Genomic DNA, 27,350 nt, shown 5'->3' with positions numbered 1-27,350 from the left:
TCTTTTGCATTTAAAAACACACTCGACAGGAAGTGGAAGTGGCATGTTTTTTTTTTGTGATTTTATTCTGTCTGACCAATTTTACAATACGTGATGTCAAGTTTTACTAGTGTGTGAGTTTTATTCCTTCTCATAAGTGGAGATTAACAAATACGTTCAGGGAGATGAAATTTACTTAAACAAGTGGTCCTCGAGGCCTTAATTAGGTTGCTGAGAATTTCATTTCCAACAGCGTCTTAAATGCACAAAATGTATTAAAGCGGGCCCCCGCTTCTTTACATTTTTCTGTACACCCCTGAACTGCAGCATGATTCTGCACAACAGCACCCAAGACAGAAAATGACTTAGTTCAACTATTCAGCTTTTCACAGATCACACATGTGTTCACTCAGTATTCCAACGTTATATAGAACATTTCCTACCATTACTCCGATTTACTTTTTGCTGTTTTTTTCCCACAACACTTGCGAGTGCAGAACAAGCAGCATTTGAGAGCCAACCACAGTGCAAGCACAACCACAGTCAGCAGGAAGCCAATGACGTCCAGGCTATGGTACTGGAACCAGTTCAGGTCATGAGCAGCTACCCGTAGATGTGCGGCTCCATTGTGTCTCATGACGAACTCCGTCCAGAAAGCAGCCAGGTCCACAGGATGGACCGGGCGGTCCAGGTGTAAGGTAGACAACTTCACCATCCTCTCTTTATAACTGCACAGAGACAATAACATCAGTTCAAAGGTGACGAATAAGGCAGTGAAATGATTAACGATGGCATAGACCAGGGGTGTCCAAACTTTTTCTACTGAGGGCCACATCATGAAAAATGAAATGATGCAAGCGCCATTTGGGTATAATGGATATATTGTATATTATCTTGTGAAAGTGACATTATCAACTTTGTTTTTTTGCTTTTTTTTACCCAATTTTGATTTTTTGAAGTTTTCTTCTTAAATAATTTTCATGAAATTTAGTTTTTTTAATATTACAACTTTATTCACACAATATTTTGACTTTATTCCCATAATATTTAGGGATGTCCGATATTGGCTTTTTTTTGGCCAAACACCGATATTCTCATATTCTCAACTCTCAATTTCCGATACTGATATTAGCCGGTACCAATATGTGTAACATGACATACAGTACCTCCTGTGTTGGAATGAACACATAAATATTGCATACACGGTACTCTCTCCGGGAGAGAACATAATACTACATAACATTACTATGTTATTCTGATAAATTACTTTTTCTTGTATTTTTAGAATGTGCCACGGTCCGCACTTTGGACACCCCTGACATGACTCGTTAGGAATATTAATGACAGGAGTAAATTGGTTAATTATTGTCATTAATTGTAATTAATTAATAAATATATTATAATATACTAATTGTTATATATTAATTGTTATTATTAATTAATTAAACTTAAATAGAAAGTGGTTAGATGGCACTAAGTGCAGAGAGAAAAGAGTGTTTATAATAACTGAAACTGAACAGGAAAAAAGGTAGAAAAAAGTCAACACTTCATATTTATTATAATAATAATAATATTCAGAGAAAAAAGTCTGAATTTTACAAGGGAAAAAAATATATGTTTAAGCATACAGCTGAAATATTACAGAACAAGGGTGGGGAGGTTATGATATCAAGTCATAACATGAGAAAAATAGACTGGAAAAAAATTTACTTAAAATTAAATCAACAAAATATTTGGGGATAAAGTCATCATATTATGAGGAAAAAGATTTTTATTTAGCAGAAAAAAGTGTAAAGAGAAAAATTTGGTAATCGTATGCTTAGTATGGATCGTATGGAAGCTGTATTTTCTTTAAATATGAGTTGCTTTACAAAATGTAAAAGATCAAAGTGGCCCTCATATGCGGCCCTCAGTGGAAGAGGTCTGGGCACCCGTGCTGTATCATGTATGTATGTCTTGTTTGATGACGTGTAAAACCGAATGCTCTGCTGTTGTCTTACCCTTCATCATTGATAACATTATTCAGAGCAGCCAGGAGTTTGTCTGTTGTCACATCAAACATGCTCAGGCTCTCCGCAACACCGCGTACCACCAAGCGGAGAACATTGTCTTCTTGGTCCCCGAACAGTGGAAACATCAGCATGGGTACAGCATTGCAGATCCCTTCATAGACACCATGGGATCCTCCGTGGGTGAGGAAAGCTTTGGCTTTTGGGTGGGCTGAGGAGTACCAAAAATGAGTGTCAGGTGGAGGTGTTATTTGCAACCCAAATAATAGCGTATCTTGGTCAAATGTCACACATGTTTGGACATACAACAGCATACCCAAGAGGTCATTCTGAGGTAGCCACTTCATAAGTTTAACATTCTTTGGCACATTCTGAGGTTGAACTCCAGTGTATCGCCACAAAACCTGAAACACACAGTGTGACACATACTTAGTGCTTGATCAATGGATTCATTTGGGTTTTATGTGTACAGGAATCAATCGTCACTTTGCGCTTTGAATTTTACCATGTCACTCGACCACAGCTATTATTAGTACATGTATTTTTTTGCCCAAAATAAACATTGTCAAACATAAAAAGGGCTAACTAGCTGACTTCGAGACAATAGCCAGCACTGTAAATACTATACAGAAAATGAAGCTAAAAACGAGGAACTCTTGCAATGCTAACATGTGTGAGTCTATATATACACTACCGCTCCAAAGTTTGGGATCACTTGCAAATTTCTTTGTTTTCCAAAGAAAAACATTTTCATGCATTTCCATTTCACAAAGAATTAAAATGAATCAGATGATTTTCAAAGAAGGATCTACATTTTTGCATAGAGGCCTACTATCAACAACTGTCAGTCCTCTGCATCAATCTCTTGGTATGGCTGCTAATCCAAGTTCATCAATTTATAAGGCTAATAGATTGTTAGAAAACCCATCTAAAAAAATCTCTACTCCCTTCAGAGAGCAGCACAAACTGGGTCTAACAAGGACAGAAAAACGATGCACAACTGTGCAAGAAGACAAATATCTGAGAGTGTGTAGTTTAAGATAAAGATGCCTCACAGGTCGTCACCTGGTAGCTGCACTAAATAGTAGCCGTCAAACACCAGAGTCAGTATCAACAGTGAAGCACCACTTCAGGACTTCAGACTTCATGGCAGGATTGCCAAGAAAAAGCCATATCTCAGACTTGCCCAAGAAAATTCCAAGTGATTCCAAACTTTTGAGCGGTAGTGTATATGACTTATTTGTGTCTTATTTTCTCTTATTTGGTCTACTATAAGTGTAAAGATAACTATAGGGGTGTTATTTCATATCTAAAGTGTCTAATTGTCACGATTGGGCTTCACCCTCTCGTGACAGCGCTCTTAGTTTTCCTTTTTTTTCCTCAGTTCCGGGTTCATGCCCTTATTTTGTATTAACTTCCTGTGTTGCTCTGTTCTGTTTTCAGATGCTTTCCATTATCTCCGCACCAGTTTCTCATGATGTGTCATGTCTATTTAGTTCAGGTGCACGCTCCTTTAGTTGTTGGGTCAATGTCGTTCTTATGTTGGACATGCTAGTGAGTGGTGGTGCTGCTTAGCATCTGCAATAAATGCATTTTTACCTGCAATTGGGTCCTCTTCTCAGCATACTGGGGTGGCTACACTCCACGACCATGCCCGAACGTGACACTAATAATCTTAAAACGCATATTTAAAAGGCAGTAAACTAGTTTTCTATGCTCCACCTAGAAAAATAGTCCATTTATAAATAAGGAATCCTACTTCATGAATCACAGAACCAATTAATGCTCGACGAGGGATTACTGAAGTGTTAAAATGTCAAATAACAGACCAGTACATGGCATCCTCTAGTGCAGAGGTAGGGGACCTATGGCTCGGGAGCCAGGTAGGGCTCTTTTGATGACTGTATCTGGCTCTCAAGCATTTCTTACCACAATAAAAATGCATGTTTGCTAACATTTTAAAGTAAACCATCACAGAAATCACTGTTAAAAATAATATTCAAAATCAACAACTTTCTTATGCATTTTAATCCGTCCATCTACTTTCTACTGCAATACGGCCGACCATATCCATCTTTCTTGAAGATATTTTCCAATTGAAACACCAAAACTCGATTATTACTGGGTAATGCGGTAGTCTACCTCGGTCATTGAGATGTCAACATGTAAATGTAGACTTTCCTCCTTTAGTCAAATAGCTAAAGCTGCAGAACCAAGCCTTCTGACGAAGATGGCCAAAAGAATGAAATACATGTACAGAGTATGGTGCAAAACCATGCAGCAGCAGAAGTTGTATTAATGGCAACAAGTATTTGATTTATTATTAGACACTGCGCTGCTCACAAAAGTGTGCTGGCCACACCCCATTGGTGTGGGGTAATGTGCCTGGTCTACACAATTAGAGCCCATTATATCTAAAACTGTTGGTCTTACATAAAAATGCACACATTTTATTGCATTCAAAATGTATATGGCTCTCACAGATACACATTTTAAAATATCTGGCCTTCATGGCTCTCTTAGCCAAAAAGGTTCCCGACCCCTGCTCTAGTGTATGTTACGTTTGTAAGTTAAGTAGATCAGAGTAAATCCACGTATTGTGTAAATGGTCCTCTTACCTTTTGTGGAATCTTCGCAAAGGCTTCAAAAAAGTGTTTCGCTATCTCCTCTGGCATGGTGGACATCATGGAGCCCAAGGTAAAGATGATAAAGCCATCCTCACCTGAACCTTCCACAAACGCCTCCAAATCCTGCAAGGACCAAACATTGTGGATAAGTTTACATTCACACTTTGCAGCACCAAAATAAGATTCCTTATTCATGAATGGAAAATGTTCATAGTTAGAACATGTTCACAACCTGTTCACAACCTACTAAATACAATTTGAAAATGTTAACAATATTTTATATAACATTATGTAATATTAACACCCATACAGTCACCTTTAAACTCTTGATCAATTCATTAATTTATTTATTATTAATTAGTTCATACAAATTTGTAATCAGATTAATCGTGGCTTTCAAATTAATTAATCGTGATTAATCACCATGTCGGGCGGCACGGCGGTCTAGTGGTTAGCGCGCAGACCTCACAGCTAGGAGACCAGGGTTCAATTCCACCCTCGGCCATCTCTGTGTTTGCATGTTCTCCCCGTGCATGCGTGGGTTTTCTCCGGGTACTCCGGTTTCCTCCCACATTCCAAAAACATGCTAGGTTAATTGGCGACTCCAAATTGTCCATAGGTATGAATGTGAGTGTGAATGGTTGTTTGTCTATATGTGCCCTGTGATTGGCTGGCGACCAGTCCAGGGTGTACCCCGCCTCTCGCCCGAAGACAGCTGGGATAGGCTCCAGCACCCCCGCGACCCTCGTGAGGAAAAAGCGGTAGAAAATGAATGAATAATCACCATGTCTCGTTATTTGAAATATGCCCATTTTTACTGTATTTTTATTGAAAGAAAGATAAATTATATGGCAGGATTATATATATTCGTATGTATTAACAGCACCAAATTAACTTATGATTTAACTTAAGAGATGGCACACATGTCTGGAAATATATTTACCTAACACTGCTTTATTTAATTTTCTCCTTTAGTCAGCTGGGATAGGCTCCAGCATACCTCCGTGATGATAGTGAGGATATGCGGCACAGAAGATGGATGGCTGGATGGTTCCTTTAATAGCAAATTATTTGAATCTGACTTGAACTGTTTAATTATGAGCAATGAGGAGTTGCGTTCAAAAACACCACACCATTTAAAATGAATTTACATGTTTTGAGTGAATTTTAAGGGATTTCCCAGCATCATCAAACGCAGCAAAATGAATATACACTTACTGTTTTTATTTGTATTTCTGTTTTCGACCAGGGTCACCGACCTATTTGGAACCGAGTTACTTCTTGGGTCCTGATGAATGTGAAGGGCTAGCAGTTCGATACACACTTCTCAAATAGCCAATTTGTCTTTAACTAGATGTTATTGGGAATAATTAATGATATTCATCTACCCTACTGCAATGCTTATAAAGCTAGCAGTTAGCAACATAACATCTCAGCTATAATCAGTACACTAAACAAACTGAAATAGCATGCTAGCAATAGCATGAATTAGCGGCAATGGCTAACTTAGCTCAGAAGTTAGCGACCAGCTCGGCGGCTGAATCCCAACACACTCCAATATGACGGTGCAACCAGCGTCTAGCATTAAAAGAATGAGAAATGACCAGGTTACTCACGTTTATGAGCGCTCATTGTTAGTTGAACATCAAATGTTACGACAAACTCTGAAACCTGCTTGGCTGCCATGGTGCATTCAGGTGCCCATCGAGTGTCGTAAACGGGAGGTGCGTTTAATCATGCTGTGGTCGACACTAGACGCCTTTTACAGCCTTAAAACATACATCATAATTGTAAAAAATATATATATTTGGCAACTTTGCGATTCACTTATTGCGGGCTATTTGGGAATCTATTGCCCGTGATAAATAAGGGAACACTGTTGTGTAGTTCTGAGCTGCAGTTCAGAATGTTCTGCATGCTCAGTTACGGTTAGCTTTTAGGAAATAAGTCTATGGAAGAAGAAAACTAGGAAGTCTTGAACTGTTCATGGGCTGTTCTGCCCATAAGAATTTGCATCTTGTGTCTATTTCTGTGTTTTATTTATTTCTAATATGTCTTATTTCTGTTATTATGTCTACCATATTGGCTAATATGAGTGTAAATGTAATTACAGGGGTGTTATTTCATTTCTTTAGTGCTTTAATAATGTTCAAAATTGTATTTAGAAGGCTGTAAAACAGGTTTTCTATGCTCTTACTTTGAAAATATTTCAAAAAATCAGATTTCATGAAAATTCACTTATCACGGCCAGATGTGAACCCAATTAATTGTGATAAATGAGGGATTACTTTATGCCAGACATACGAGAAAATAAGACCAGTGCTTGTGTGACTTGTTGTAAATGTGTTCTGTTTTGGACAAGAATTGATGTCGGGGGTTCAGAGTTGAGTTTTAGCTTGGCGTGAGTCTCACTATTGTGAGATCATTTAAATCTGCAATAAAAACCTGTTGTTCCGGCACCACAGCCATCTTGTTTACATGTGTGTCTCACAGCGTAAGAAGATGCTGGCGTCGTCAATAATGGAGAGTCAACAGTGCGTAGGGATACGGCGGGAGACAAATATAACGCAATTTTTGTAAGGTAATTTTTTTAGTGGATGCATTTTTATGACGCTAATGTATTACTCTTTTGAACGCATATTGTATTCTATTTCCTCAAATGACCCAGCAACTAAGTGGAACGATGTCCCTTGTCAGGACATCCAACCATGTATTTAGAAGGCTGTAAAACAGGTTTTCTATGCTCTAACTTTGAAAATATTTCATTTTTGAGGCTGCATTTTTGTGACTCTAGTATATTACTCTTTTGAACGCATATTGTATTGTATTTCCTCAAATGACCCAGCAACTAAGTGGAATGATGTCCCTCGTCAGGGACATCCAACCACAACTGGACTCGTTGGACCAGGTTGGGTGTGGGTAAGTCACTATTGATGTACTACACTGCTGATGGGGATATTATACAACTGTCAAAAAGTCCGAACTATCCCTTTCCCACTGCAAGAAGTCAGCCATGGCGTGTGTGACATGAAAAAACATTCTCTCATTCCGTGAGAAATGGCAAGTTTTTGGCTTCTTAAGTTTAGCGAGCTAGCTCATGAGTCCCTGCAGCATAAGAGTTACGCAATGTTGTGTAAACAATGAATAATGAATAATATAGAGTATAAAGATGACGACAGGGAGGTTGTTGTTACATGTCTGGAGGGCCCTAATAAAATTATGTTAAAAAACAAGTATTCTTTGCTCTAAGTACAATATTCCATTTATTACCATTGAACATAACACATATAACGCGGAAATCTATTTACTGCAGTCATGTCTGGAACAAATTAAATTAAATTAAACAAGAGATGACTATATTTGAATTTTGGGCAAATAGTATGGAAAAAATGTTTCCTAATAATAGTCCATTAACCAACCACAAAACAACATGATTAATTTATGAACATGTATTTGAAAAAGTGGTGAGGCATTACTGAATTTGGAATGAAATAATTTTATTTGCTTTTTAGTAATTTTATGTAGCTGTAATACATTTTCAATTACCTTGCTAAATAAATAAACTTGTGTTACTTATTATCTGTTTTCAGCTGCAGCGATACTTGGTATCACCAACGGTTTGAGGGGCTAAGCTTTCATTTGTAAAGAGGAAGTGTTTACACGATATGCTTTAAGTCAATCTAGATGTGTACTCACTGCGGGCAGGGGTCGTGCTTTTGCGCAGTTGATACCTCCAATGAAAACCACGTTGGGCATCACAGGTTTGGGCCAATCCAGCACAAAGTCGTATTTGGGGAGCCAAAGAGCAGCGTGGCTCAAAAGGTCCTTGTAGGTCATATCTTTTTCCACATAGTCATTGACCAGCACATCAAATTGTGCATACGCAGCCCAACATACAAGGTACTCGACCATTCCCATGATGTTGTTTTTCACCCTCTGCAGGAACGTCATGACATCTGTGTTCTTGGAGAAGGCTTTGGGAACGTAGGACAGAGGGACAGGACACTGGTTTGCCTTCACATCCAGGTCACAAGGGAGTAAATTCATAAAATAAACAACTGGGATGTTGAAGATATGAGCCAGGACGGCGCCGCATGGGAGGAAAGGGTCTGTCAGGACCACATTGAAGCCTTCCTTCCTCAGCTGACTCATCAGAGACTGGTTGTTGAGCAGAGCTCTGCAGCCTTTCACATGGAACTCAGTGAAGTTGACTAAAAGGAAAAGGTTGCCAAACAAACTAGGGAATTCTGGCGGCTTGATGAAAGCGCTATCCTTCAGCTCGGTGTATTTGTCGTCCAGTTCAGCTTTGGAGTAGGGAACTTTGTAGTGCTGGGTCCTGTAGCTCTCTGAGCCGTTCATCAGCAGGCTGCTCTCAGGCACCACAACCACCACGTCGTGTCCTCTGTGGGTGAGCTCCTTCACTAGAATCTTCATGCTCAGCCAGTGACTCCCGTCTACGGGAATAACCAGCACCTTCCCTCCTTCAACGGGCTCCAGGCTGCAGCACATCCAGGACAGCAGCCCCAGAGCAGGAAACCACACCCAGCAACGCATTGCCTCCAACTTCTGTCAAGTCCTGTCTTTACGTGTGTGTGTGTGCATGTGTGAGTGAGTGAGTGTGTGCCTCCCTACTCTGGGAGTTTTATCAGGCGTCAATGACATGTGATGTAATCACTGGAAGAGAGCGGTGGTAAGGTCTTACAGCAGCACGCCACTTACACATGCTCATCTTTTCTCTTGTTGAATAAAAACTACTCTACTGATAATTAAATTTTAGATATCTTTAGTGATTTAGTTATCATTTAAGTAAAAATGGTAATGGTAATGGTTTTATTTCATTTGAACATGCATCAGATTACAATTGAGTGCATCCCATAATCAGTTCACAGTTGCACATGTCCAAAAGGAGTAGGAAGAAGCAAAGCTTATTAAATCCTACCCCTCCATCTGGTACTTTTACAAACAGGAACTGTTACATTTGTTCACTTCCTGCTTTCCTAATATAATAAAAAAATATTTTTTAATTTTAATTTTAGTCACATGCCGAAGTACAAGGTGATATGACCATACAATGACATAATGGGTACCATAGTAAGTGTCAATATAGTGATATACAGTGAAGAAAATAAGTATTTGAACACCCTGCTATTTTGCTATTTCTCCCACTTAGAAATCATGGAGGGGTCTGAAATTTTCATCGTAGGTGCATGTCCACTGTGAGAGAGATAAACTAAAAAGAAAAATCCAGAAATCACAATGCATGATTTTTTTAACAATTTATTTGTGTGATACAGCTGCTAATAAGTATTTGAACACCTGAGAAAATGAATGTTAATATTTGGTACAGTAGCCTTTGTTTGCTATTACAGAGGTCAAACGTTTCCTGTAGTTTTTCACCAGGTTTGCACACACTGCAGGAGGGATCTTGGCCCACTCCTCCACACAGATCTTCTCTAGATCAGTCAGGTTTCTGGGCTGTCGCTGAGAAACACAGAGTTTGAGCTCCCTCCAAAGATTTTCGATTGGGTTCAGGTCTGGAGACTGGCTGGGCCATGCTAGAACCTTGATATGCTTCTTACGGAGCCACTCCTTGGTTTTCCTGGCTGTGTGCTTCGGGTCGTTGTCGTGTTGGAAGACCCAGCCACGACCCATCTTCAATGCTCTGACAGAGGGAAGGAGGTTGTTCCCCAAAATCTCACAATACACGGCCCCAGTCATCCTCTCTTTAATGCAGTGCACTCGTCCTGTCCCATGTGCAGAAAAACACCCCCAAAGCATGATGCTACCACCCCCATGCTTCACAGTAGGGATGGTGTTCTTCGGATTGTACTCTTCATTCTTCTTCCTCCAAACACGCTTATTGGAATTATGACCAAAAAGTTCTATTTTGGTCTCATCTGACCATAAAACTTTCTCCCATGACTCCTCTGTATCATCCAAATGGTCATATGCAAACTTAAGACGGGCCTTGACATGTGCTGGTTTAAGCAGGGGAACCTTTCGTGCCATGCATGATTTCACATCATGACGTCTTAGTGTATTACCTACAGTAACCTTGGAAACGGTGGTCCCAGCTCTTTTCAGGTCATTGACCAAGTCCTGTCGTGTAGTTCTGGGCTGATTCCTCACCTTTCTTAGAATCATTGAGACCCCACGAGGTGATATCTTGCATGGGGCTCCACTCCGATTGAGATTGACCGTCATGTTTAGCTTCTTCCATTTTCTAATGATAGCTCCAACAGTGGACCTTTTTTCACCAAGCTGCTTGGTAATTGCTCCGTAGCCCTTTCCGGCCTTGTGGAGGTGTACAATTTTGTCTCTGGTGTCTTTGGACAGCTCTTTGGTCTTCGCCATGTTACAAGTTAAAGTCTTACTGATTGTATGGGGTGGACAGGTGTCTTTATGCAGCTAACGACCTCAAACAGGTGCATCTGATTCAGGATGATACATGGAGTGCAGGTGGACTTCTAATGGGCAGACTAACAGGTCTTTCAGGGTCAGAATTCTAGATGATACACAGGTGTTCAAATACTTATTTGCAGCTGTATCACACAAATAAATTGTTAAAAAATCATGCATTGTGATTTCTGGATTTTTCTTTTTAGTTTATCTCTCTCACAGTGGACATGCACCTACGATGAAAATTTCAGACCCCTCCATGATTTCTAAGTGGGAGAAATAGCAAAATAGCAGGGTGTTCAAATACTTATTTTCTTCACTGTATATAGCACATCATGACTGGTTCAAGACTCTTCATCCTTGTATTTAGCAAACATCAACTGCTTGTATTGTTTCTTGAATTGGCTCATCGTTGTGCATTGTTTGATTTCCTTACTCAATACATTCCATAGTTTGATTCCACATACTGAAATGCTATGGCTTTTTAACGTAGTCCTAAGCATATAAGTGTTTCACATTTAGTTCTTCCCTGAGATCATATTTCTCCAAAATAAGTACAGTACAGAAATAACTATTTTTCCAATTAATTTTTCAAGTGTGTGATTACAGTGATTACAAGTAGCCTGTAAGAAATAATGCGGTATTAACCAGAAGCAGAACTGTTTAAAATGATCATGTAAGAATAGTGTAAAATCACTGAAAATGCACATATCGGCAAAGATAAGCAGGCACCACCAGCCAGATGTGGTCTCACATTCTTGTGTTTGTCCTTGTGGACGACTTGTACTTGCTGCTTGTTATTTGGTAATTTGCAAAAGATTTGCAAGTCACAATGGCTTTGCTTTCAGGTTAGACAGCTTACTGATTAGTGCAAAGTTTACTTTGAGAGGGACTTCGCTCCCCCCACCCCAAACAAATGGACATGGCGGGTCCTTTTGCCTTCATCTTAACTTTTATAAATAATCTTTCTTTAGGACTTTTACTGTCATCCTTTATCTCACTTCAGTTGATATGTCACCAAATGTTTGCCATTTGCCACAAAGACCAAGAGGCTGTAAAAATTGACACATTTTCAGGTCAAAACGGTACTAAAAAAAAGTATTTCATATTTCCCTTCCAGGAGAATGGCTGCGCCTTGCCATTACTGGCCTCCCACCTCCGCAGCTTTCACCGGGTCTGGCGCAAGACCCAAGCCTCCTTCGTCCTCACAGCCAGACGGAATCAGAGACTGGCCAATAGCCATCGGATGGCGCCCCCGGACTATAAACTGGGTCAGAAAGTGTGGCTGTCGTCTCAGGACCTCCCCCTGGAAGTGGAATAGTGCACTCGAACCGAGATTTATCAGCTCATTTGAGGTAATATGGATAGTGAACCCCATGTCAACCCCCTCATCACTCAAGTCCTAACCAGTGTAGCCCCCCGCCAGTGCCGCCTCCTTCACCATGGTTAATTGAGGGTCATCCCTCCTTCGCTGTGGGGAAGGTGGGGTGTTCAGTACCTTGTCCTCAACTGGACGCTCCTCTCCGATATAGTAAACACCAAAGTGCTGACAGGGTTTTTCTTTGTTGCCTAAAATAAAATACAAAAGACACATGTCATTTAAGTAATGCCACCACTTCTCTTGCAAGTAATTCAAACAGCATAATAGAAATAAGCAGAACCACTCGAACTAAGACTGGAAATAATCAACATCGTGAAGGAAAGTTCTGTCCTACAAGAGTGTAGAAGTCACAGCATGCAGCATGCATGAATGATTGCATGAATGATTGCTGCGATGTGACTATGTCCCTCGTTTGTTTGATATACATGAACGTATAAGGCCGGCTGCACGGTGTACGAGTGGTTAACGCACAGGCCACACAGGTTCAACTCCCCCCTCGGATATCTCTGTGTGGAGTTTGCATGTTCTCACCGTGCATGCGTGGGTTTTCTCCGGGTACTCCGGTTTCCTCCCACATTCCAAAAACATGCTAGGTTAATTGGCGACTCCAAATTGTCCATAGGTATGAATGTGAGTGTGAATGGTTGTTTGTCTATATGTGTCCTGTGATTGGCTGGCCACCAGTCCAGGTTGTACCCCGCCTCTCGCTTGAAGACAGCTGGGATAGGCTCCATCACGCCCATGACCCTTGTGATGATAAGCTGTATAAAAAATGGATAGATTAATGTATGAGTCTTCGTTAAGGAAGGCTAACTTGAAAGCAAAATTTTAAAAACACACACACTAAAAAAAACCCACCATCACCCTGGAAGGTTGAGCCCGGGTTCTACAATCTTAAATGCGACCCTATTGCTTGAATGATGTTTTTGTTTCCTTCTGCTGGATAAGATGGATAACTGCAGCTTTTCTTTTTGTGAGCGTCTGCATGACCTTGATGAACCCGGCACGTCGTCCACTAACGTGTTTCATTTCTGTGGCATAACTTTTGAGTCAGCCGATTAACTTTGCACCCCAATCGCCATATCACATGTTGAAAATAAGCGTCATGGCAGAAGATGAACACAAGAGGGCGTCATTTGTTCATAATAAAGAGCAAGTTGAACTTATGTGAAACCCTCCCCTGCAGGCCCTATCAGTACCGCTCTTAACGGAAACTGTGTGAGGTGTGAAGAAGTCCACAAAAATTGAAAAATTATTTTCACAGCTTTCCCATGTTGATTTATTGCTCATTTTTCATGCTTCTATGTAAACATTGACCACTAGAGGCCAGTATAAAACACATTTCTGCTGTTGATGGTCAGATTTTTCCAAATAGTCATCCTTCATTTATCACAATTCTTTGGTAGAAATTTAGGTATTAGATTTAATATTAATAAATAGTACATTTTTATACAAAACCCAAAACCAGTGAAGTTGGCACACTGTGTTAATCGTAGATATAAACAGAATACAATGATTTGATGAATTAGATGAATATAAGATATATAATATTTACACAACGTGCCAACTTCACTGATTTTGTAGTTAGAGTGTAGAAAACCTGCTCATGACTGTCCAAATATGTTCTTTTTTAGCCACTATCAAAGTCATGAAGATATGAAATCATCCCTGGAGTCACATTTTCATTCATTCATTTCATGGCACTCTATTATTGACATTGCTAATGCACAGGCTACTTGATCACTGCAGGGACATAGAAGAGACGGCCAAGGATGCACTGTATGTTAGCTAGCTAACTAGTTAGCCATAATTTTTCATGTATTCTAAAGTTAAGAAAGGGTTTCAAACAGAGTGGGTAAGAAAGACAATGTAAGAAGACCAAAAATGTACCATTTCCACACTGAATAGGAGTGAGTTTGTCCTTGCCTCGGTCGCCAAGCACTTTCTCATGGGGGTTTCAATTGGTGCTCTAACTGTGATGCAGCAAGGGGCGGTCCATGGAGGTCATATCAATGGCCCTCTGCATATTAAAAATGAAATTAATTCATTATTAATGAGCTATGGTATTCGATTCTTCACTAATTTGCTTTGTCACCTATAACATAAACCGAAAGTGATGTTTAGTTGAATAGCTTAGCGTATACCGACCTACTACACTGGATTGGTTTTAGTGTATTTAATGCCCAAAACTGAACTGCAGTATGATTCAGCACAACAGCACCCGAGACTATTGAAATATACAGAAACTAATAGACTAACTTTCACAGATCACCTTAAAGTTAAGACGTTGTGACACACACACACACGTGTTCACTCATTATCCCAACGTCATAGAACATTTCCTACCATTACTCCGATTTACTTTTTACTGTTTTTTTCCCACAACACTTTCGAATGCAGAACAAGCAGCATTTGAGAGCCAACCACAGTGCAAGCACAACCACAGTCAGCAGGAAGCCAATGACGTCCAGGCTATGGTACTGGAACCAGTTCAGGTCATGAGCAGCTACCCGTAGATGTGCGGCTCCATTGTGTCTCATGACAAACTCCGTCCAGAAAGCAGCCAGGTCCACAGGCTGGACCGGGCGGTCCAGGTGTAAGGTAGACAACTTCACCATCCTCTCTTTATAACTGCACAGAGACAATAACATCAGTTCAAAGGTGATGAATAACGCACAGGTTCAGATCTGAGAGGCTGTTCCTCCCAATCTGGCCCCTCCAGGTCACACACTCATTGCCCATAACGGCCGTCTCCCAGTAGAATGGCGGCATCACCAGTTCAGGTGCTTTCCAGCACCCCTCTGATGGACTCCAGGAAGGCTGCGTACGCTGCACTGCAGTCAGGAACCCTTTCCCCAACCCAAAGACGTGGAGAAATTACCTTCTCGTTCACTGAGCACTGAGCGGGCGGAGGGGATACTCAGAATGTCTCAACCCCAAGTTCGGGCTCCTTCCCAACCAGAAGACTGGGTCACCCAGGGCCCCGCCCTTGATCGCCACCCAAAACACACTGCACCAGACCCTTATGCTTGCACCCGACCGTGGTGGTTCTACTGGGTGGAGATCCCGTGTGGCTCCCTTTGGCTGGACCCCACAGGTGAAGGCCCCTCCCCCAGACCTGGCTTCATGGTGGGGCCCCGGTATCCCACAAGGTGTTCCTTTTTTTGCGTTTCTTAATCAATGTCTTCTGAATCATTCTTGGTCTGACCCGTCACCTATACAAGTTACCTATACAATGTTGTATTCCTACTTTATTCGTAATTAGGAAGCACTTTGGCCGTTTGACCAATCAAACAGACTGTTTTGGCCAGAAGCACAAATCCAAGGAAATACAGCTGAATATGTGCAGATTCTGACAAATCAAAGACGTTTTGTGTGCAGCTGCTCCATAGGAGTCCACAACTCAATACAAAGGGTTGAAAAATGAGTATGATAGATGCCCTTCAAAACAACAAAAATTTAAGAGTTGTAATTTGACAAAAATACTGTGGTTAAGTCATAATATGAGAAAAGATCAACTATGAGAATTAAATCAACAATAGATTATGGGATAAAGTCAGAATATTATGAGGAGAAAGATTGTAAAAATTGTAGAATTTAGCAAAATTTGCAGAAAAAAAGTGCAACATAAGAATAAAACGTTTGTAATGCTTGGTCACCTATGACACAATGCTTATTTCTTTAAATATGTATGTTGCTTTACAAAATGTAAAAGATCACAATGGCCCTCGTTTGCGGCCCTCAGTGGAAGAGATCTGGGCACCCCTGCTGTATCATGTATATATGACAGTTTGATAATGTGTAAAACTGAATGACAATTGTTTTTGTAATAACTGTGAGAAGCATATTACAGGGTTTATGATATGAAGAACAGGTATATTGTGTGCATCCGTTTGAATTATATGACTTCAATCCTATATAAACATCTCTAAAAACATCTGCTGTTGTCTTACCCTTCATCATTGATAATATTAGTCAGAGCAGCCAGTAGTTTGTCTGTTGTCACATCAAGGATGCCGAGGCTCTCCGCAACACCGTGTGCCACCAAGCGGTGAACGTTGTCTCCTTGGTCCCCGAACAGTGGAAACATCAGCATGGGTACAGCATTGCAGACCCCTTCATAGACACCATGGGTTCCTCCGTGGGTGAGGAAAGCTTTGGCTTTTGGGTGGGCTGAGGAGAACCAAAAATGAGTGTCAGGTGGAGGTGTTATTTGCAACCCAAATAATAGCGTATCTTGGTCAAATGTCACACATGTTTGGACATACAACAGCATACCCAAGAGGTCATTCTGAGGTAGCCACTTCATAAGTTTAACATTCTTTGGCACATTCTGAGGTTGAACTCCAGTGTATCGCCACAAAACCTGAAACACACAGTGTGACACGTACTTAGTGTTTGATCAATGGATTCATTTGGGCTTATGTGTACAGGAATCAATCGTCACTTTGCGCTTGGAATTTATTATTACGGTTATTATTAGTACATATATTTTTTTACATTTTCAAGCATAAAAAGGGCTAACTAGCTGACTTTGAGACAATAGCCAGCACTGTAAATACTATACAGAAAAGGAAGCTAAAAACGAGGAACTCTTGCAATGCTAACATGTGTGAGTCTATATATACAGTGAAGAAAATAAGTATTTGAACACCCTGCTATTTTGCTATTTCTCCCACTTAGAAATCATGGAGGGGTCTGAAATTTTCATCGTAGGTGCATGTCCACTGTGAGAGAGATAAACTAAAAAGAAAAATCCAGAAATCACAATGCATGATTTTTTAACAATTTATTTGTGTGATACAGCTGCAAATAAGTATTTGAACACCTGAGAAAATGAATGTTAATATTTGGTACAGTAGCCTTTGTTTGCTATTACAGAGGTCAAACGTTTCCTGTAGTTTTTCACCAGGTTTGCACACACTGCAGGAGGGATCTTGGCCCACTCCTCCACACAGATCTTCTCTAGATCAGTCAGGTTTCTGGGCTGTCGCTGAGAAACACGGAGTTTGAGCTCCCTCCAAAGATTTTCGATTGGGTTCAGGTCTGGAGACTGGCTGGGCCATGCTAGAACCTTGATATGCTTCTTACGGAGCCACTCCTTGGTTTTCCTGGCTGTGTGCTTCGGGTCGTTGTCGTGTTGGAAGACCCAGCCACGACCCATCTTCAATGCTCTGACAGAGGGAAGGAGGTTGTTCCCCAAAATCTCACAATACACGGCCCCAGTCATCCTCTCTTTAATGCAGTGCACTCGTCCTGTCCCATGTGCAGAAAAACACCCCCAAAGCATGATGCTACCACCCCCATGCTTCACAGTAGGGATGGTGTTCTTCGGATTGTACTCTTCATTCTTCTTCCTCCAAACACGCTTATTGGAATTATGACCAAAAAGTTCTATTTTGGTCTCATCTGACCATAAAACTTTCTCCCATGACTCCTCTGTATCATCCAAATGGTCATATGCAAACTTAAGACGGGCCTTGACATGTGCTGGTTTAAGCAGGGGAACCTTTCGTGCCATGCATGATTTCACATCATGACGTCTTAGTGTATTACCTACAGTAACCTTGGAAACGGTGGTCCCAGCTCTTTTCAGGTCATTGACCAAGTCCTGTCGTGTAGTTCTGGGCTGATTCCTCACCTTTCTTAGAATCATTGAGACCCCACGAGGTGATATCTTGCATGGGGCTCCACTCCGATTGAGATTGACCGTCATGTTTAGCTTCTTCCATTTTCTAATGATAGCTCCAACAGTGGACCTTTTTTCACCAAGCTGCTTGGTAATTGCTCCGTAGCCCTTTCCAGCCTTGTGGAGGTGTACAATTTTGTCTCTGGTGTCTTTGGACAGCTCTTTGGTCTTCGCCATGTTACAAGTTAAAGTCTTACTGATTGTATGGGGTGGACAGGTGTCTTTATGCAGCTAACGACCTCAAACAGGTGCATCTGATTCAGGATGATACATGGAGTGCAGGTGGACTTCTAATGGGCAGACTAACAGGTCTTTCAGGGTCAGAATTCTAGATGATACACAGGTGTTCAAATACTTATTTGCAGCTGTATCACACAAATAAATTGTTAAAAAATCATGCATTGTGATTTCTGGATTTTTCTTTTTAGTTTATCTCTCTCACAGTGGACATGCACCTACGATGAAAATTTCAGACCCCTCCATGATTTCTAAGTGGGAGAAATAGCAAAATAGCAGGGTGTTCAAATACTTATTTTCTTCACTGTATATTCATTCATTCATTTTCTACCGCTTTTTCCTCACGAGGGTCGCGGGGGTACTGGAGCCTATCCCAGCTGTCTTCGGGCGAGAGGCGGGGTACACCCTGGACTGGTCGCCAGCCAATCACAGGGCACATATAGACAAACAACCATTCACACTCACATTCATACCTATGGACAATTTGGAGTAGCCAAATAACCTAGCATGTTTTTGGAATGTGGGAGGAAACCGGAGTACCCGGAGAAAACCCACGCATGCACGGGGAGAACATGCAAACTCCACACAGAGATAGCCGAGGGTGGAATCGAACCCTGGTCCTCCTAGCTGTGAGGTCTGCGCGCTAACCACTCGCCTCTATATATATATGACTTATTTATGTCTTATTTCCTCTTATTCTGTCTACTATAAGTGTAAAGATAACTATAGGGGTGTTATTTCATATCTCAAGGGCTCTAATAATCTTAAAAGGCAGTAAACTGGTTTTCTATGCTTCACCTAGAAAAATAGTCAATTTATAAATAAGGAGTCCAACTTTGCACTAATTCACTAATCACAGAACTTAATGCTGGACGAGGGATTACTAAAAGTGCTAAAATATCAAGTAACAGACCAGTACATGGCATCCTCTAGTGTATGTTACGTTTGTAAGTTAAGTAGATCAGAGTAAATCCACGTATTGTGTAAATCAGGGGTGCTCATTAAGTCGATCGCGAGCTACCGGTCGATCGCGGGGGTGGTACTGGTCGATCGCTGGTCGATCGCTGGTCGATCGCGGCGTGACATTACAAAAATATCATTCCAGCATCAATGCCGTCACTTGATTGATATACAGGGCAGCCATTCAGATGACAACTGAATGTTGCCCTTCGGGCGACCAATCAAATCAAACAACGTCTCTAAGTGCAGCAGAACTTACGATGTCAGCCTATCATCCATCCCCGTTACTTGATTGACATACAGGACAACCAATCAGATGACAAATGAATTTTGACCTTTAGGTCACCGCTCATGCGTAAACAACGATGCAAAGTGCTAAGCTAGTCGGCGAATTGCGAGATTTTAAAGCCCTCGCTAAAGTTTATGGTCACTAAAATGAGTGAAGGAGCTGGACCAAGTAAAAAGGCAAAAAACATATCACTTCCATACGGATATGGAATATTATACGGATATTGTGATACGGATATTATCCATGACTGATAAACATTTGGAAGTGTGCTTGAGGCTGGCTATCAGCAGCTACTGTCCGGACTATGCATCCCTGGCTGGTTCAATTCAGTGCAAGTCATCAAAGTAAACTCAGGTAATTACAAAAAATGTTAATAGTTAATTATGTGTGTTTTGCAATATTGGCTCATTTGGTTATGTAAGGTACATCAACATACATTGTACGTACAAATAATCCTCAATACATTTGAAAATAAATAGATGTTTTGCATTTTTGTAGTGGGTAGATCATTTTGACTCGGTCATTTTAAAAGTAGCTCGCATGCTGAAAAAGTGTGAGCACCCCTGGTGTAAATGGTCCTCTTACCTTTTGTGGAATCTTCGCAAAGGCTTCAAAAAAGTGTTTCGCTATCTCCTCTGGCATGGTGGACACCATGGAGCCCAAGGTAAAGACGATAAAGCCGTCCTCACCTGAACCTTCCACAAACGCCTCCAAATCCTGCAAGGACCAGACATTGTGGATAAGTTAGCCAGATATGTCACACTGGTCAAAGTACACAAATCTACTTTACTGTACATAGGTCACATTTCACACTTTGCAGCACCGAAGTAGGATTACTTATTCATAAATGGAATAACATAGAAATCCTGTTTACGACCGTCTAAATACAACTAAAACATTTTAAACACTATTAGGAGCTATCTAGACATGGAATTACACCCCTATAGTACACTCGTATTACCCAATACTTTTGCCAAATTTCACAGCTTCACTCTATTACTGTTTTGTGGTTGAATACAACCTATTATTAGCTTACAAACATACATTATATAAGCAAGTCCAACTAGAACTGCACTCGTAGGACCAGTGGGGGCGTAAGTCACTCTTGATGTACTACACTGCTGATGAGGACGTCAAAAACGGAGAACTATCCCTTTACCACTGCATGAAGTCAGCCATGGCATATGAAACATGATAGTTCGAAAATAAAGTTCTCCTTGTAGAAGTGGAATTTTTGGCTTCTTAAATTTAGAAGCACAAAATTCCCGGCTAACTGGTTAGCTCATTAGCTGGTGGTGTATTGAGTTACTGCGCAAGGTTGTGTAAACAATGGATAATAGGAGCATAAAGATGACTTCAGGCGAGTTATTTCATGTTGAGAGGCATAAAACTGTTTAGAAAGTCATGAACAGGTTTTCTATGCTCAAACTACAAAAATATTCCATATATTGAATCCTACATATAACATGGAAATGTATTATCTGCAGTCGGGTCTGGAACAAATTAATCGCTATAAACAAGGGGCAACTATATTTTGTATTTGCTTGAATGGGCTTTAAGCCGTATTCAACCACAAAACAACATGATTTCTTAATGAGTATACAGGGTGTTTAAAATTTTTTTTATATCACGCAAGCTGCTATCTAAGTCAATTCCTGTTCAAATTTCTTGTCATTTTGACAGCGTGTTTTTAAACAGGTCAAAATTTGATGTTTAATATTTGATATTTATATTTAATATTTGATTCAATGAGGATTTTATGCACCTATAACATTTATTTTCATAGCCTATTTCAAGCCAAACAAAGCCAATATGCTTGTTTTACCAGAACATGAACAAAAGGATGGTATCCACAACACATTTCTTTCTAGTCTTCCCACATTATTAATTGAAAACCTGAAGAAAAAGCAGGTTTACCAGCCTCTGCTGGGCCCCTCTAGCCACATCCGCTACCTTCTGAACCGCAGATGCAGCCAACACCCTCTTCTGTGCCCCTGGCATTCCGGAGAGGAAACAAAATGCCGACACTCGTCTGTCAGGTGGCACCACTGCTGTAATCAGTGCGCAACATCAGCGTTTCAAGTGCGGTCCATGCGAGCTGTGCATCCAGTTTGGATAGCCAAAGTGCAGAGAGTGATGTGCTCCCACCACGCGCATACTCGCAGTACAGACGGCACACGGGTAACATGTCATCCGCAGCCCTGCACACAACCAAAGTTCCTCCAGCACTAAAAGTGCTACATAGTGCTGCATGCTCCCAAATCAGTACTCTGGTGGTACTCATGCCCAAATTTTGTCCACACTTGCAAACACAATGGGTTGGGACCCGGGCTATAGTGGCTGCCTGACGGATGATCACATTGTGAGCCTCGAAAACTCACCACAAAAAAACTCACAAGTGCTCACCCCAGCAAATCTAACCCCAGTGAGTGCAAAACATATATCAGTCACAAAGACAGGATGTCACAGTGTTGGCGGTGCTGATCGGCATTATAAAGCCTGTATCGGCCAATATCGATACATTTTTACTGATATTGGTCAGTAGCGATCGGTGACCGATTGATCGGACATGGCACAAAATATTCAAAGAGGAAAGCTGTTTGTCCAGAGCAAATAGATCTGGATGACCAAAATCATCCGACGAGACGGTCGAGCGTGTTTGTGAAATCGGCTTTGAAATCCACATATTATTACATTTATCATTCAAATGGAAATAAATATTATATGTTAAATGTTATATTGTTCAAGATTAAAGGAGAACTGCACTTTTTGGGGAATTTTGCCAATCATTCACAATCCCTATATGAAACCCAAACACATATTTATTTCCCTTTTCTGTGCATTATAACACGAGAAAACTAATTTCAGTTGGCTAACCAGGCTGTCATTGGGATACACTTATCCCAAGTGTTGTGAGCCCTCTAACAACGTTGCATGGTTTGATATCCATACAGTGATGCTAACATGTAATAGTTGCAGTATGTTGCCGTACCGAAACTTCTTTCCCAGGAGGCCTCGATGCTAGCTAACCAACATGACGCCTCGCTAATGGCTAGTCTAAGCATCATTCACAGACAGAAGAGTGGATACCTAGCTCTCAATCTCACAACAAAAACTCAACAAGATGCTCGTTTGCTGTCAGGATTTTTTACCTGACGACTGGAGCACACGTCTTGTGCTGGAAGACACAGCCATCCCAAGGAGAGCAAAGCTAGTAAGTGCTGTTATTGACAGTGCTAGCATAAGGATGCATATCAATTCGCACAGAAAAGAAGTTTCGATGGTGTTTTAAGTAATCAAAATCCAGCAAGATACTGCAACTATTACATGTTAGTTTCAGTGTACGTGTTCATGCATGATCACTGCATGTATATCAAACCATGCAGCGTTGTTAGAGGTTTTATTTCTATAGGGCTTCATAGTCTAAATAGGTGTATCCCAAAGGCAGCATTGTAAGCTAGCTGAAATTAACTCGTTTTCTCGTGTCATAATGCACAGAAAAGGGAAAGAAATATGTGTTGATGTTTCACATCAGGATTGTGAATGATGGGCAGAATTCCAAAAAAAAGTGCAGTTCCCCTTTAAGCAAGTTAAGTTTCATTAACCTTGACCATGTAGTTTGTGTCATATTTACATCTCAAATGATATGACATTTTATGAAACACCCTGTACATTTGAAAAAGTGATGGAATGAAGCCACCATATTTGATGCCAAAAGTGCAAAGGATTACTGTATTTGAAATGAAATGATTTTATTTGCCTTTTTGTGATTTTATGTAACTATAAAACCGTTTGAATTGCCTTGTGTACAAACCTAAAAATAAACATGTGTTGCCTATAATCTGATGATTTTCTAATCCTGCACTTTGTGTGTTTTCAGCTGCAGCGATACTTGGTATCACCAACGGTTTGAGGGGCTAAGCATTCATTTGTAAAGAGGAAGTGTTTACACAATGTGCTTTAAGTCAGTCCAGATGTTTTTTACGGGGGGTGAAATACTCACTGCGGGCAGGGGTCGTGCTTTTGCGCAGTTGATACCGCCAATGAAAACCATGTTGGGCATCAAAGGTTTGGGCCATTGCAGCACAAAGTCGGCTCTATTGAGCCAAAGAGCAGCGTGGCTCAAAAGGTCCTTGTAGGTCATATCTTTTTCCACATAGTCATTGACCAGCACATCAAATTGTGCATACGCAACCCGGCACAAAAGGTTCTCTGCCATTCCCATGATGTTGTTTTTCACCCTCTGCAGGAACGTCATGACATCTGTGTTCCCGGAGTAGGCTTTGGGAACGTAGGACATAGGGACGGGACACTGGTTTGCCTTCACATCCAAGTCACAAGGGAGTCCACGCATAAAATAAACAACTGGGATGTTGAAGATATGAGCCAGGACGGAGCCACATGGGAGGAAAGGATCTGTCAGGACCACATTGAAGCCTTCCTTCCTCAGCTGACTCATCAGAGGCTGGTTGTTGAGCAGAGCTCTGCAGCCTTTCACCTGGAACCCGGTGAAGTTGATCAAACGCAACGCGTCGGCAACTATTCTGGCAATTTCTGGCGACTTGATGAAGACGCTATCCTTCAGCTCGGTGAATTTGTCGTCCAGTTCAGCTTTGGTGTAGGGAACTTTGTAGTGCTGGGTCCTGTAGCTCTCTGAGGCGTTCATCAGCAGGCTGCTCTCAGGCACCACAACCACCACGTCGTGTCCTCTGTGGGTGAGCTCCTTCACTAGAATCTTCATGCTCAGCCAGTGACTCCCGTCTACGGGAATAACCAGCACCTTCCCCCCTTCAACGGGCTCCAGGCTGCAGCACATCCAGGCCAGCAGCCCCACAGCAGGAAACCACACCCAGCAACGCATCGCCTCCGTTTCTCCCTTGTTCCAAAAGTGCACCGCAACTTCTGTCTTCACGTGTGTATGTGTGCATGTGCGAGTGAGTGAGTGCGTACCTCCCAACTCTGGGAGTTTTATCAGGCATCAATAGCATGTGATGTAATCACTGGAAGAGCGCGGGTGTAAGGTTTCACAGCAGCATGCCACTTACACATTCTCTTATAATCTTTTCTCTAGTTTGGGTGATCTTGTTGTGCTCCTGACTACTCATTGGCTATTGTGTCATGTTGCATGTCAGGAATGAGTATGACGTGACGCCAAAATTTCAAAAAGACCAAACTGTCCTCATGCTTCTTATACAAGCAACATTGTGTTACTCCTTGTGGACGACTTGTGCTTGCTGCTTGTTAGGTAGAAGTTGGAAAAAGATTTGCAAGTCACAATGGCTTTGCTTTCAGGTTAGGCAGCTTACTGATTAGTGCAAAGTTTACTCTGAGCGTGACTTCGCTCCCCCACCCCAAACAAATGGGCATGGCGAGCCCATTTGCCTTCACCTTAACTTGTATCCCCCACCCAAGTCCATTTACACTCTTTGTTTAGGACTTTTACTGCAGTCCTTTCTCTCGCTTCAATCATTATGTCACCCGATGTTTGCCATTTGCCACAGATACTAAAAGGCTGTCCACACAGAAACATTTTCAGGTCAAAACCACAGGGTATTCGACCAATTCAGTCTCTACTTCACACAGAAACTGCGTTCTGGGTGTGCTGATTGTTGGAAAAAAGTTTTGAAAAAAAAAACTTAGTCGTTAGCTTATGCCGCTGTCAGCGTTTTTCGGTTCACATCCAAATTCACCCCGGAATTCTGCCTTAGAACATATTTTTACATAGTTTACACAGTTTTACGAGGTTTACATAGTTTTTACATAGTGTTTCTTCTATATTTACATACATCAAACAGGTTGGAATGCACATAAATGACTCATAAAAAGTGAAAAGGAAAAACAAACATCAACACCACCTTCCTGTTTTGCCATGAGTTATTTCTTCAATTCAAAAGGTTTCTCACCTGCTTCATTAAAATGCTGCCATGTGCAACTTTCTTTGCCACCATTTATGGTAATCATTTATTCCCGGAAGAAATAACAGTCAATGAATCCATCCCAAAAGCCCAAAACACTTTTTATAGTTCTATTATAGTTGCATTTAAAGGATGAATGAAAATAAGAAATTTATATTTAAGGTTACTTTTACCTCTATTTTGCAGCTTTGATCAAAAGAACATCAGACACTTGAGGTGAGAAACACTATTGAATTCAAGAGATGGAAATCATGGAAAAACAGGAAGGTGGGGTCTACATTGTCTCTTTGGCAACAATGGCGTCTTCTGTGAAGATAAAAGTAACCATAAATATTCATTTAGCGCTTCCATTCATCATTTAAATGCATTTAGAAGTGTAAAACTGTATTTGTAAGACTATAATAATGTGTTTTGTCTCAACATTTTTGGCTTTCTGGAGTCATGTCACGACACTTACCCACTACCCACAGCACACAAGCAGTAAGAAATGTACTGTAGCATTATGACATAATCTCTGAAATGAATATGTGTTTATGGTTTCTTGTACCATGTAAAGGTCACATGCATGCCGTTACATTTTGTGTGTGTAACCGTCAAATCAAAATCCCAGATTCTCAACCAGGTAAGATTATGGGCAACTCCCCCCCTCAACCCTCGGGAGCTGTTCAATCAGGCCGCCATCACCCAAGCAAAAAACATCCTCAATGATAGTTCTCACGTTCTGTTCAATGAATACATATTAATGCACTCAGGGAGAAGGTAAAGGGTTCCGCTATGTAAACACAACCGTTACAAACACTCATTTGTCCCTTTCTCAGTCTATATGTGAACTAGCACTTTAAATTAGCATTTTAAATATTGCGCACTTTAACTTACCAGCTTACCAGTTGGTAATGGTACAACTCAGATGATCCCCCTTTTGCACGTTGATCCCTCTGGGAACCAATATGGTTCTGGTGTTTTTATGCTCTGTTTCTTTTATTCTCTCGTTTATGCTTGTTCTATATGGTTTTACTATGTCTGTTTTTTCTATGTCTGTCATGTACTGTATGTCTCTTGTTGGTTGTATGCAGCTGTACTCTGCCTCTAAACCAAATTTCTCCCAAGGGAGACAAATAAATTGAACTGAACTGAACTGAACCTCTCAGGTGAGTTTTCTTTGCATTCATGTATTGTTGCGTCCTCAAAGATTTCCTTCTTAAGTGTGAGGATGTTTGCATTTAAACATACACACATCTGTTCAATAGGAGTACTAGTGTGCGTGAGAGAGAGAGCACGCTAGTGAATGTGTGTGTTCCATGGTGTCCTGTTTCAACCACATGTACACACACACACCCCGCATGCACCGCACGCACACACTCACACAAGCCATTGTGAAGTGGCGTGAGAAGCCTACAAAAAGCGGAAACCAACTTTGGGAGGGTGGATAACATCACACAGCCATGATATTTGCGGAATTCAAGACTTGTGACGGCTTGTGTGATGACTACCAATTAGCAGAGAAGAAAGACATGACTCCTTTATTATTCTCAGCACTGATGGACACTGTCGTTTATCAACTCTGTACTTTGACTGTTTTCTTAGTCAACCTTATCAACTGGCAAATCCATGTGTGTTGAAATATATTATATATATAATATATATATGTATATATAATATATATATATGTATTTAAGATATAATATATACTATATTAGTGTAGTTTTTATTATCATATTCACATATAATATAATGTTATATAAATTGTATGACATGTTTTAGTTGCAAACACAGGGATTAAACTCTTGGACTCACGGATGTAAAAGTATTATATATTGTAAACACAAAAATGTGTGCTAACACTATTATCGTTGCCTTAAAAAAAA

General features: G+C 40.8%; 2 protein-coding genes across 4 annotated transcripts; both read right to left on the bottom strand.

Moving 5' to 3' along the window:
* Positions 1-33: 33 nt before the first annotated feature.
* On the bottom strand, positions 34-9,728 carry LOC131135497 (UDP-glucuronosyltransferase-like). The gene is made up of 5 exons (XM_058081470.1): positions 8,312-9,728; positions 4,607-4,738; positions 2,305-2,392; positions 1,980-2,199; positions 34-707 (listed from the first exon to the last, which is right to left on the bottom strand). The coding sequence occupies exons 1-5, from the start codon at positions 9,167-9,169 to the stop codon at positions 425-427; spliced, it is 1,581 nt and encodes a 526-aa protein (XP_057937453.1). The 5' UTR covers positions 9,170-9,728; the 3' UTR covers positions 34-424.
* Positions 9,729-9,803: 75 nt separating this feature from the next.
* On the bottom strand, positions 9,804-24,533 carry LOC131135496 (UDP-glucuronosyltransferase-like). Of its 3 annotated transcripts, XR_009131610.1 has the most exons (7): positions 23,574-24,533; positions 20,156-20,287; positions 16,674-16,761; positions 16,349-16,568; positions 14,906-15,026; positions 14,286-14,415; positions 9,804-12,583 (listed from the first exon to the last, which is right to left on the bottom strand). XR_009131610.1 is itself a non-coding variant. In XM_058081469.1 (6 exons), exons 1-6 carry the CDS (start codon positions 24,429-24,431, stop codon positions 14,365-14,367), a joined length of 1,470 nt encoding a protein of 489 aa, XP_057937452.1. In that variant the 5' UTR covers positions 24,432-24,533; the 3' UTR covers positions 13,242-14,364. The 3 variants fall into 3 exon arrangements, 2 of the variants coding, with proteins under 2 accessions (XP_057937452.1, XP_057937451.1); XM_058081469.1 differs by lacking the exon at positions 9,804-12,583 and having other exon boundaries at positions 13,242-14,415; XM_058081468.1 differs by lacking the exons at positions 9,804-12,583; positions 14,286-14,415 and having other exon boundaries at positions 14,557-15,026.
* Positions 24,534-27,350: the final 2,817 nt, after the last annotated feature.

Source organism: Doryrhamphus excisus, chromosome 9 (assembly GCF_030265055.1).
Source record: "Doryrhamphus excisus isolate RoL2022-K1 chromosome 9, RoL_Dexc_1.0, whole genome shotgun sequence".
In the NCBI taxonomy this organism is placed as follows: domain Eukaryota; kingdom Metazoa; phylum Chordata; class Actinopteri; order Syngnathiformes; family Syngnathidae; genus Doryrhamphus; species Doryrhamphus excisus.
Note: the sequence above shows the minus strand (reverse complement) of the source record. Positions and strands in the feature narration are given on the sequence as shown.